The following is a 13,352-nucleotide window of genomic DNA, read 5'->3' as shown; positions in this document are numbered from 1 at the left end:
AGACCATGTATTTTGTTAACCGATTTCCGAACTCTAAATGGGTGAATTTTGGCTAATTAAACGCCTTTCTGTTTATCGGTCTTTTAGCGATGACGTCAGAACGTGACGTCACCGAGGTAACACACCCGCCATATTCATTTTCACATTACAAACACCTGGTCTCAGCTCTGTTATTTTCCGTTTTTTCGACTATTTTTTGGAACCTTGTAGACATCAGGCCTTGACGGTGTGTTGTCGGAGGGTGTAACAACACTAACAGGGAGGGATTCAAGTTGCACCACTGGCAAGAAATCTGCCGCCAGACCCCCATTGAATGTACCAGAGTGTCTTCACATTTGACCGGCGATGCTAAGACAGACATGGCACAGAGATGTATGCATAACCTGCAGATGCATTTGCAACCATTAAGTCAACGAAATCACAAAGGTGAGTTTTGTTGATATTGTTGATTTATGTGCTAATCAGCCATATTTGGTCACGGCATGACTGCCAGCTAATCGATGCTAACATGCTACTTACGCTAGCTGTATGTACATTTGAAACTAGATACCCACATTTAATGCGAAACAAACACTTACCAATCAACGGATTTAAGTTGCTCCAGTGTCACAAGATGCAAAAGTCCTGATCATTTGGTCCGCACATTTTACCGGCGATGCTAATAAGGCAGCCATGCCATGGGCCACTTCATTACGTACACCCACGCTATGGCCGAATAGCGTCAATAGCTATTCGCTCAATAGCTTCAATTTCTTCTTCAATTTCGTTTTCGTTTTCGCTATCTGCCTCCATACTCCGACCATCTGTTTCAATACATGCGTAATCTGTTGAATCGCTTAAGCCGCTGAAATCCGAGTCTGAATCCGAGCTAATGTCGCTATATCTTGCTGTGGTAACCGCCATGTTGTTTGCATTGGCAGCACTGTGTGACGTCGCACGGAAATGGACAGTGGTTTCGAAGATAGCGAAAATAAGGCACTTTAAAACTTTATTTGGGGATATTCCGGGACCGGTAAAATTTTGAAAAAAAATTCAAAAAATACAACAAGCCACTGGGAACTGATTTTTATTACTTTTTAACCCTTTTGAAATTGTGATAATGTTCCCCTCTAAGTCATTGGAACAATGATGAGATGATAGTCTTGCTTGTTAAAAATTCACAAAAACACAGGATATTCATGCACACGCAGACTTTGAGGGCCGTGTGTGAGGACATGTGCATGGAGTCACCCAGACCCAGGCAGGGTGGGAGACTAGCCCACACAGGCTGCTTGCTTGCTTGCCCCAGGATCCCACTTACAAACACACCAACCCCTGAAGAATGAGCACCCTGAGACCCAGCTGACATGTTGCCATTGAATACAAAAACACACCAACACAAATGCAGAGGGGGATTCCAGGAGATAAAAATACAGAAACACTGCCTCTACCATTGCTAACACAGGATTTTTTTTTGCAATAAAATGCAACTTTTGGGAGTGGGTTTTCCTCGCGGCTACAGACTGCTCCCCCATTCGACTCTTGTCTGGCTGTAAGCTGTCCAGCAGCACCGTGGTCACGTCACTCAGGGTCTTTGTTTACAGGGTGGATCAATAGTTAACTTGCTGCAGGTTACACTAAGCAGTACATATCAACCACAGGATAATAAACCTCTGGCTGAATTCTGCCTTCATGCTTTTTGCGGTGACCTGAAATCGCCCGGGTCAGAGCCAAGAGCTTGTTGTTTTCAGCCTGCTATCAACGCATCAGGATTTATTACTCTCTGAGAGAATGAAATAGTATAAATACATTGCCAAAACCAAATTGAAAATCAAGCCATGTTTCCACCATGCAGTGCAGTTCAGCCTAACCCTTATCTGACTTGTGTTTTTATTAGGGCTGCGTGGGTGGGATAGCAATCGTTGGCCACATAGTCCTGTGACGTTAGCAGCGTGATGCAGTCTATGGCAGCAGTCTGTGTTCTTTCTTGTTGAGTACAAGTTTGGATTAAACCTATTTATGCGCTGAAGTAAACACGCGGCCCATTAAAACTTTCAATCGGGCCCCACGAACGTTCTACACAACTTTTTTTTTTAGACCTTTAACATCAAAAACTGTACCCGGCATTATGATGTGTTAAATGACCATAAGTCTTGAACTATAGAAAGTATTTCTATGGTTGAAATTTGCGCTTTTTCAGAGCAGCCAGCCCCAAGGCATGTGTCAGGAACAGATGCGGAAATACATTTTCACAACACTTTTCTGCATAAAAGTGATAATGTATCATATTGTAGGTGTTTATTGCCCTTTGCATTCATATGTTGCTGTTTATTAGATTTTTGTTGTGTTTTGCTTGATTGTAAAAGATGTCTAGGGAAGAGTTGGTCTGAGAAGTAAAAGGGGAGCGATGTTCATGTTAATATTCAGTGTTTGATTGTTCATATCAAAGATCTATCAATCTATTAATTAGGGCTGCAAATCTGTGGGTGTCCCACGATTCGATTCAATATCGATTCTTGGGGTCACGATTCTATTATATATTGGGTTTTTTTTTTCGATTCAACGCGATTCTCCATTGAAAAACGATATTTTTCCGATTCAAAAGGATTGTGTATTCATTCAATACATAGATTTCAGCAAGATCTACCCCAGTCTGCTCACATGACTTATTTTATCTTTGTGAAAACATTGGACACAGTGTGTTGTCAAGCTTATGAGATGCCATGCAAGTGTAAGCCATTGTGACACTATTGTTCTTTTTTTTAACTTTTATAAATTTCTAATGATAATGTCAATGAGGGATTTTTAATCACTGCTATGCTGAAATTGTAACTAATATTGATACTGTTGTTGATAATATTCATTTTTGTTTCACTACTTTTGGTTTGTTCTGTGTGGTGTTTGTGTCTCCTCTCAATTGCTCTGTTTATTGCAGTTCTGAGTGTTGCTGGCTCAGGTTTGGTTTTGGAATTGGATTGCATTGTTATGGTATTGCTGTGTATTGTTTTGTAGGATTGGTTAAAAAAATAAATAAAGAATTGATTTTTAAAAAAATGAGAATCAATTCTTAATCGCACAACGTGAGAATCGCGATTCTTATTTTAATCAAGTTTTTCCTACACCCCTACTATCCATCTAATATTGCAAATATCACTTTATTTATTTTCATGTACATTTAGCAACCATTCTCCCAAATTTCTACCGATTACCACCCGGACAACAATATTGGGGGCGTGCCTTTAAGGCACTACCTTTAACGTTCCCTACAACCTGTGGTCACGTATGCTTTTCCTCCATACTCTGAGTACCCGCCCCGTCGCATAATATTTGCGGCTTTTACACACACACACACAAGTGAATGCAATGCCTGCATACTTAGTCAACAGCCATAGAGGTCACACTGAGGGTGGCCGTATAAACAACTTAACACTGTTACAAATATGCGCCACACTGTGAACCCACACCAAACAAGAATGACAAACACATTTTGGGAGAACATCTGCACCGTAACACAACATAACCACAACAAAACCCTTGCAGCACTAACTCTTTCGGGAAACATCCTGCAAACTGAGCAGTAATTAACGTTTTATTACATGCACTTTCTCTTGCTACTTCAAGGTTTTAATGTTTGATTTATTATTTTAATATTTACCTCAGAAGGCTGCATATAGAAAAGAGGCATTACATTTTTAGTTAAATTTTATTTGATAGGCCTTTGATATTTTTTTATTATTATTATTTGAAACTGGATTTTGCATGTCACTATGAAGTTATATAAACCTTGCTTATTCAATACTCAATGCAAAACTTGTTTTGGTCCCTATTAAAAGGTTCATTTGTTCAACCTTGGCCCGCGGCTTTGTTCAGTTTTAAAATTTTGGCCCACTCTATTTGAATTTGACACCCCTGTTAGAGATGATCTTGGACTAACTTTTTTGGAGAAGTGACCCTGACAAAAAAAATAGACCAATCTATGGAATGTGCACTGTGGAGTTTGCTGGTTCTCTGAAGTCTGCTCCCAGTCCTTAGCTTTCTGGAAATGTGGCCCCTGAAACAATTTAATTGAATATCCCTTGTCTGGCTCTTTCCTAATGGTACCTGAACTAACTGAAAACCAAACTAAACAGCTTCATTACAATTGAGCACAAGTGTGTTTAGGCACTTTCACACCTGCCATGCTGCCTAGTCTCCCACCACTTGAAGGGTATTTGTTCACAGTTAATGGTCATGTTGGCTGTATTTTCCATTTTTAAAATGTGTGCTTAATAGCAGCAGGATATTAACGAACACCTCCACACTAGCAGCTCACACATGATATGATCTAACAAATAAGGCTTGCAATGCTTATTTAACTGTTTGTATCTGCTAAAATAAACAATATAACAATGTTCTTCTCTCCTTAGTAACCATCTCTACCAGCGTCTCCTTTGATGGTCTGTTGGTGACCGGCCTCTACACCTCCACACCCGTCCAGTCGGCTCCCATTCCTGCGCCAGTTGCCTTTGGCTTCGGTAAGTCTTCACCGGACGTAACCCTCAGCATTGATCCCAGAGCCAACAGAAGCATTGCATTGCATGCTCAACTTGAACCCAGACCCTCCCTCTGGATTGCACCATTGTGTTGGGAGTGATGAAGTTCCATGATGTTCACGGCCCAGCTCAGTGATCCACATCCTTTCCCAGAATAAGTTTAAGACCACTTCCCCACTCCTGTTTTGACAGGCCATGATGGATGAAGAGTGGAAATAATATGACTATAACCAGACGATTTTAATGTCATCTTTGAGTGAAAAAAGGTTTCTGTCTGAGTAAGAAATGAAACCGGATTTTGAAGATAACACTTGGGCAAGGAAAAAACAAATACATGAAAGTAAATCGGACAAATGCTCAGTCATTGAGGTCAATGTGTACGTTAGTATATCTCTCTCACTTACACCTTAAAGGGGAATTGCACTTTTTTGGGGAATTTTCCCTATCACACTTTTAATTTTCCTGAAGGAATCAATAAAGTACTATCTATCTTAGAGCTGGGCAATATGGCCTTTTTTTAATATCTCTATTTTTAGCCCATGTCGCGATACACCATATATATCTCCATATTTTGCCTTAGCCTTGAATGAACACTTGATGCATATAATGACAGCAGTATGATGATTCTATGTGTCTACATTCAAACATTCTTCTTCATACTGCATTCATATATGCTACTTTAAAACTTTCATGCAGAGAAGAAATCACAACTAAGTCAATTAACCAAGACTGTATTTATTATACAGTTATTAGCTGGTGACTTTTCAAATGATGCTACATATTAGCAGTAATGCTACTTCTGGTAGCAACGGTTGTGCCCCACACTTGACAAATTAAAGTTGTCTATTCGACATATTCCCACTCGAAGCCGAACCACCGCCAGACGATAGGCCCCCTGCTGTTTTTCTTTGGAATTAATTCTTCCTTCATTTGTTACCAGATTCACACCTTCTTTCTCTCGTATTACCACTCCACTAGCATCACAGCTAATGTTAGCCATGCTGCTACCTCTCTGCTGAGCGAGGCCGCATGATCCGACAGTATGTAACTTATGTAAGGGCGGTATATAGCTTGGTTGGTAGAGCGGCCGTGCCAGCAAGTTAATGGTTACAGGTTCGATCCCCGCTTCCGCCATCCTAGTCACTGTCGTGTCCTTGGGCAAGACACTTTACCAAACTCCTCCCAGTGCCACCCACAATGGTTTAAATGTAAAAATTAGATATTGGGTTTCACTATGTAAAGCGCTTTGAGTCACTAGAGAAAAAGCGCTATATAAATATAATTCACTTCACACTTCACTAAGAAGGTGCGCTTGTTTTATCTCTCTGTGAGGAGAGACAAGAAAGAGTGAGACACATGCAGTTTAATGCCCGCAGCTAAAAACAACGTGAGAACGTGTATTCTAATATCTCGATATAGTCATTTTCTATATTGCACAGAGACAAACCTGCGATATATCGCGTATATCGATATCGTCCAGCCCTAATCTATCTACATCACAGTCATTATAAAAGACTTGACAGATTTATTTTTTTCATGCATTCTACCTCGTAAATAAACAATAAAAGACCGTTTAAAGCAGTGCATTTTGCAGTGAAAATGCTGCTAAAATCACCTTTTTTTTTTGCAGCTCTGTATTTATCTGTGAGTGAGCAGGATTATGTGATGTTGTGACCGGGTGAATGTATGTTCAAGAAGTTTTTTCGGGCGAATTTTTTTCTTATTTTTTTTTTTCTTTGTCGTGAAAAAGGGAGTTTTTTGGGGTTGGTGTACTGAATGTAAGTGTATCTTGTGTTTTTTATGTTGATTTAATAAAAAAAATGTATAAAAAAATATATAACAAATTTAAATAAAAAAAAAAAAAAAGTTCTACGTCCCGGTGGTTGGGGACCACTGATCAAGACCACGAGTAATTGTTTTAAATGTAGATGATTATAATTGATTAATTTAATATATTTTTTTTTACTTCACGGTGGCAGAGGGGTTAGTGCGTATACCTCACAATACGAAGTTCCTGCAGTCCTGGGTTCAAATCCAGACTCGGGATCTTTCTGTGTGGAGTTTGCATCTTCTCCCCGTGAATGCGTGGGTTCCCTGCGGGTACTCCGGCTTCCTCCCACCTCCAAAGACATGCACCTGGGGATAGGCCCCTCCCACCTCCAAAGACATGCACCTGGGGATAGGTTGATTGGCAACACTAAATGGTCCCTAGTGTGTGAATGTTGTTTGTCTATCTGTGTTGGCCCTGCGATGAGGTGGCGACTTGTCCAGGGTGTACCTCGCCTTCCACCCGATTGTAGCTGAGATAGGCGCCAGCGCCCCCCGCCATCCCAAAAGGGAATAAGCGGTAGGAAATGGATGGATTATAATTGTAGGTTACCCTTTAAGTAATGTACACATTGAATAGCCCATATGAAATATTTCCACATAAAGAGAAAAAGGATGCTCAGACTGGGATGAGGCTCTGTGTATAAACTAGTGGGGGACTGGTTCACAGAATCCACAGTTCAAATGTTACCAGTTTGTGGTCACAATTTTCGTTTCAGTTTCGTGTACAGTGTTGTCATTTTTAACACCCCAAAACAATATATTTCAGTAATCAGCCATTACCATGTTTAACTCAATTATGTCATATAAAGTTACAGAGCTGCAAAGCCTAAGCTCGATACTTAACGTTATTAATGTTTAGGTAAAGTTCTGTGCTGTTGAGATTCTAAGGATAGCTTGCAGATGTTCATTTGTGGAGATAACTCCTAAACGTTGATTTAAAGAGAATATACACATAATTGCACATTTTATATATAACTACAGTATATTGTCAAAAAAGATGTTCCACTTATGTTTTTTTTTTATTCTGACTGTACAAAATGCACCAACCAGTCGGTGAGCTTGTTGAACACGTTCAGAAAGAACTTATACACACACTGAAATCTTTTCACCAAATTATTTTGCTTTAAAAAAAAAGATTTAAAAAAAAAAATAACTAAACAAAAAAGACACATTTTTAGAAAAAACACTATTTTGCATGTTTTATGTTTTTTTTCCCTTTTTGTTGTGCTTCACTTAGTGTTTGTCTTTGTAATGTGTTTCAATGGCTTAGTTATTATTGTTTTAAATATTGGTTTGTACTGTAAAAGTTAAAGTACCCATGATAGTCACACACACACTAGGTGTGGGAAAATTATTCTCTTGATCACCCCCTGGGAGGTGAGGGGAGCAGTGAGCAGCAGCGGTGGCCACGACCGGGAATCATTTGTGTTGATTTAACCTCCAATTCCAACCCTTGATCCTGAGTGCCAATCAGGGAGGTAATGATATACCAGTTACTATGGTCATCTAAATAGTTACTATGGTCATCTAATTAGTTACTATGGTCATCTAAATAGTTACTATGGTCATCTAATTAGTTACTATGGTCATCTAAATAGTTACTATGGTAATCTAATTAGTTACTATGGTCATCTAAATAGTTGCTATGGTCATCTAATTAGTTACTATGGTCATCTAGTTAGTTACTATGGTCATCTAGTTAGTTACTATGGTCATCTAATTAGTTACTATGGTCATCTAATTAGTTACTATGGTCATGTAATTAGTTACTATGGTCATCTAATTAGTTACTATGGTCATCTACGTCACAGCAGCTCAGACGAGGCACCAAGCAGTTTGGGGCGGGAAGCGTTTCCACAGACGCGGAAGGAACTTTTCACAACAAAGTTCTAAAGCTTGGTGACATCATATTGTAGATGGGTTTATGTTGTACCCTTTGCGTTCATATTTCACTGTTTGTTGCATTTTTGTTCCGTTTCACTTGATTGTAAAATATGTTGATCGAAAGGGGGTGTGACGCTCATATTTTGTCAATATTCCATTATGTTTTTTAAGGCGGTCTGCCATAACGTTTTCAGCATTCAATCAGACATTATTGTGAAGTTTTGTATTGGTGTTCATAAAAATAGGTATATCGGCCCCCAGACACATTTTTTTTCTCTCTAAATGTGGCCCCAAAGTCAAAATAATTGCCCAGGCCTGATCTACATCAACAATATGATTTACCTGAGAAGCTGGACAGGAAAAAAAAACAATTTGTCCTTAACTTTTCGTGCATATGATCAGGCCTACACTCACATGCTAGTAAACAAACAAAAAAAAAAACATTATCCGAACAACACACTGTTTTTCTTAAAGCATTCTATCCCTAAAAGCAACCATCAAAAAGGCCTTGAAGAGGAATTACAATCCAGACAATAACTTTTACACTGCTTACTCTTTGTTTCACTGGTAATGCATTTAAACAAGTGCAGTGATACATCTGAGTTCCCTAAAAGCCTATTAAAATATTTATAATCTATTTCATTAGGTGGAAGAGAGTTCAACCCGGTACAATTTGGCGGGGTGTCTAATCTTTAAAAAAATAAAATAAAAAAGCTTACATAAAGAGAGAGTTTGCTCAAAGAAAACTGCTGACCTGGTTGTGTGTGTAAGAGAGCCAGAGATGAATGCTTTGAAGAGCAAGATATGGAGCAGGACTGTCATGATTCGCATTGTTGTTGTGACAAGTATTAAGTGATCTGAGGGGGCCGAGAAGGTCACGCAACGCAACGAGGGACTTTTCCAACCCTAATGTTTAGCGTCTGAGAAGGGGTGTGGCTCTAATCCCACTTAATGGAGCCATGCAAGGGACACACACACACACACACACACACACACACACTTCAATAAAGACAGACATGCCCGCACTCCAGCTGTGTGCAGATGTTTGACAAGCATGTGGCTGACAGATGCATCACTACATTAATATGAACATGAACACGAACAGTGAAACATTATTTCCCGTATTAAATTTTATGGCCTAAACTAGGGGTCGGCAACTCAAAACATTGAAAGAGCCATATTGGACCAAAAATACAAAAATAAAAATTAAAAACCTCATATCAATGTTGTAATGAAGGCAACACATGATGTACATTTCTACATTAGTTATATTAATAATAAGAATAATAATACATTTTATTTGGTATGGTACTTTTCAGAGTACTCAAAGACTCTTTACGGGATAAATTAAAATATAAAGCAATCCAACCCAATCCACTTTATTTATATAGCACATTTAAACAACAATAACGTTTCCAAAGTGCTGCACAGCCATGTTAAAAACAATTGTAAAAAAATAAATAAATAAATAAAATAAAATAAAAAAAGTATATATAAATATATTATGCTCCACCAATGACTGAATAAAAACAAAAAATAAATAAATACAAAAACAAATATGATTAAAAACTATTTTAAAGGGTAAAATCAATTAAAACAGTAAAATATAAATCAAAGTGTATAAAAAACACAGAGGACCACACAACTCACGTAGTGTTAAAAGCCAAAGAATAAAAGTGGGTCTTAAGACGAGACTTAAAACACTCCACTGTGGAAGCAGTTTGAACATGGAGCGGCAGAGTGTTCCAGAGCTTAGGGCCAACCACAGAGAAGGCCCTGTCTCCCCTGGTCTTAAGTCTGGTCTTAGGCACCACGAGCTGGAACTGGCTCTCGGACCTCAGAGCGCGCGCAGGAATGTAAATTTGGATGAGGTCCGAGATATATTGAGGTGCCAGTCCATGTAAAGATTTAAAAACAAACAGCAATGTTTTAAAATCAATTCTAAAATGAACAGGGAGCCAGTGCAAACTCTGAAGAATTGGGGTTATATGCTGGCGTTTCCTGGCCCCTGTTAAAAGTCCTGCTGCCGCGTTCTGGACTAACTGCAACCGGGAGAGAGCTTTTTGGCTAATGCCAGCATAAAGTGCATTGCAGTAGTCCAGGCCACTTGAAATAAAAGCATGTACGACTTGTTCAAAAAGGTTAAAAGATAAAAACCTTTACTAAAAGACGAAGGTGATAAAAACACGATTTTAAAACGCCATTTAAAATCGCTGTCTTTAGTGACGCCAAGGCTGGTGACTTTGGGACGCACATCATTTTGCAATGGTCCCAAAGCAGTTGAAAGTAATAATATAAAATACAGTACATTGTAAAAACCTAATACTGGACATTTACAAAACAGGACATTACAAGAAACATAACACTAATCACTGGTTAAAAGCAGATCTGAAGAGGTGTGTTTTGTGAAGGCTTTTGAAGGTCTGAGCAGTCACGGATGGGTTTAGGGAGAGAGTTCCAGAGGGTGGGAGCAGCGATGGAGAATGTTCTATCGACCCCAGGTCCTGAGCTTGGTTCTGAGTGGTGGGGAGAGGAGGTTGGCATCAGAAGAGTGGAGGCTGCGTGAAGGGCTATGGCGGTGAAGCAGGTTGGTGAGGTAGCAGCTACATATTATCTAAGGCTGACGCAAACCTTCGTTGACAAAAATGTTGTATTTTAATTTTTATTCTACACATTTTTGCGACATTGGAAATCGTTAATAAAATCAAGGCCTCTCAAAGAAAGAGATATCTTCTGGAAATTACTGGCTCAGAATGACCAAAGGTCTAGATGTGTGTGTCCAAGTTAAAGGAAACTTCATGCTGTCTTCTTCTAATGGATTTATTAACATTTTTGCAAGCTGGGTAATGATTGTGGTGTTCTGCAAAAACATCGGCACACAAACAACTATGAGAAATGCAGCCAATATTATGTACAATAATATGTCACAAGACATGCAAATATAAATTATATTCACACAGGACATAAGTAAAGGAAATTAAATGAGCTCAAATAAACCTACAAACAAGGCATAATGATGCAATATTTTCATAGATTATCTGTATGAACCAACTCTAAAAAATAAAATACAAAGACGCTTTCTGGAGTGTTTTGCCACATTTAGAAATTGGCTGCAAACATTTTAGCATCCACAAATCCCGTTTCCATATGAGTTGGGAAATTGTGTTAGATGTAAATATAAATGGAATGAAATGATTTGCAAATCGGGCTTCACGGTGGCAGAGGGGTTAGTGCGTCTGCCTCACAATACGAAGTTCCTGCAGTCCTGGGTTCAAATCCAGGCTCGGGATCTTCCTGTGTGGAGTTTGCATGTTCTTCCCGTGAATGCGTGGGTTCCGTCCGGGTACTCCAGCTTCCTCCCACCTTCAAAGACATGCACCTGGGGATAGGTTGATTGGCAACACTGAATTGACCCTAGTGTTTGAATGTGAGTGTGAATGTTGTCTGTCTATCTGTGTTGGCCCTGCGATGAGGTGGCGACTTGTCCAGGGTGTACCCCGCCTTCCGCCCGATTGTAGCTGAGATAGGCGCCAGCGACCCCATAAAGGGAATAAGCAGTAGAAAATGGATGGATGGATGCATTTGCAAATCCTTTTCAACCCATATTCAGTTGAATATGCTACAAAGAGGAGACCCTGCCCCAAGTGGAGGAGTTCAAGTACCTCGGAGTCTTGTTCACGAGTGAGGGAAGAGTGGATGGTGAGATCGACAGGCGGATCTGTGCGGCGTCTTCAGTAATGCGGACGCTGTATCGATCCGTTGTGGTGAAGAAGGAGCTGAGCCGGAAGGCAAAGCTCTCAATTTACCGGTCAATCTACGTTCCCATCCTCACCTATGGTCATGAGCTTTGAGTCATGACCGAAAGAGTTTGCCGAAATGAGTTTCCTCCACCGGGCGGCGGTTCTCTCCCTTAGAGATAGGGTGAGAAGCTTAAAGTAAAGCCACTGCTCTTCCACATGGAGAGGAGCCAGATGAGGTGATTCAGGCATCTGGTCAGGATGCCACTTGAACGCCTCCCTAGGGAGGTGTTCAGGGCACGTCCGACCGGTAGGAGGTCACGGGGAAGACCCAGGACACGTTGGGAAGACTATGTCTCCTGGCTGGCTTGGGAATGCCTCGGGATCCCCCGGGAAGAGCTGGACCAAGTGGCTGGGGAGAGGGAAGTCTGGGCTTCGCTGCTTAGGCTGCTGCCCACGCGACCCGACCTCGGATAAGTGGAAGAAGATGGAGGGATGGATGGACAATTTCCCAACTCAAATGGAAACGGGGTTTGTACATAATTAGTTGCTAGCCGCCTGTCAGCCAAGAAACTAATATAAATACAGTATTAACCAGACTGAGTAATGGCCGTAGGGGTCCATTGAGGTGTATTTATTAAATATCGCCAGTCACAAATAACTTGTGCTCAGCTGGGAAAAGAAGTGTGTGTGTGTGTGTATATATATATATATATATATATATATATATATATATATATATATATATATATATATATATATATATATATATATATATATATATATATGGATATATATATATATATTAGGGCTGGGCAACGATTAAAAATTTTAATCGAAGTTCCATCCATCCATTTTCTACCGCGAAGTTAATCGCACTATTTCTCCGATTAATCGCGATTAACTGCATTGTATACGCAACGCCCAATAATGAATTCAAAAGTAGTGTGTAGTGCACCTTTATTGGAATATTCTCCCACATGAACAAAAGCGCCAAAACATTTGTTGTGCAAACACAATTTAAATCAGTCCTTGTTAAACAGTAGCAGTTAAATAGCATATTTTATGAAAATCAACTCAAAAAATGTAAAGACAAACATTTAAGCTTATTGCCACTGCCAGGGTATTTAAGTTATCCTGTTTGTTATGGAAAATAAATATAATCTACATACAAATCTCTGAGCCACAATCATAACATCTGAACAGGCAATTTCTGAGGTAACAGCAGAAACATTTTTTTTATCAGGGATCTTATGTTTAAAAATATTATAGGTAGTGGGCTGTTTTAGGGAATTTTTGATCAAATTATCCGTAGTAGCAATATTAATAATGTTGTGTTTATTCTGCGTAGTGCACTTAAAATAATTACGACCATATCTAGGAATTGATA

At 39.5% G+C, this 13,352-nt stretch overlaps 1 protein-coding gene across 1 annotated transcript in view; it reads left to right on the top strand.

Moving 5' to 3' along the window:
* LOC133563538 (reelin-like) overlaps positions 1-13,352 on the top strand; it is a 311,302-nt gene that overhangs the window by 51,299 nt on the left and 246,651 nt on the right. Inside the window, exon 2 of the mRNA XM_061917708.1 lies at positions 4,386-4,493. Within this exon, the coding sequence (XP_061773692.1) occupies positions 4,386-4,493 (108 nt within the window). The remainder of the gene's footprint in view (positions 1-4,385; positions 4,494-13,352) is intronic.

Source organism: Nerophis ophidion, linkage group LG12, assembly GCF_033978795.1.
Source record: "Nerophis ophidion isolate RoL-2023_Sa linkage group LG12, RoL_Noph_v1.0, whole genome shotgun sequence".
Classification (NCBI taxonomy): domain Eukaryota; kingdom Metazoa; phylum Chordata; class Actinopteri; order Syngnathiformes; family Syngnathidae; genus Nerophis; species Nerophis ophidion.
Note: the sequence above shows the minus strand (reverse complement) of the source record. Positions and strands in the feature narration are given on the sequence as shown.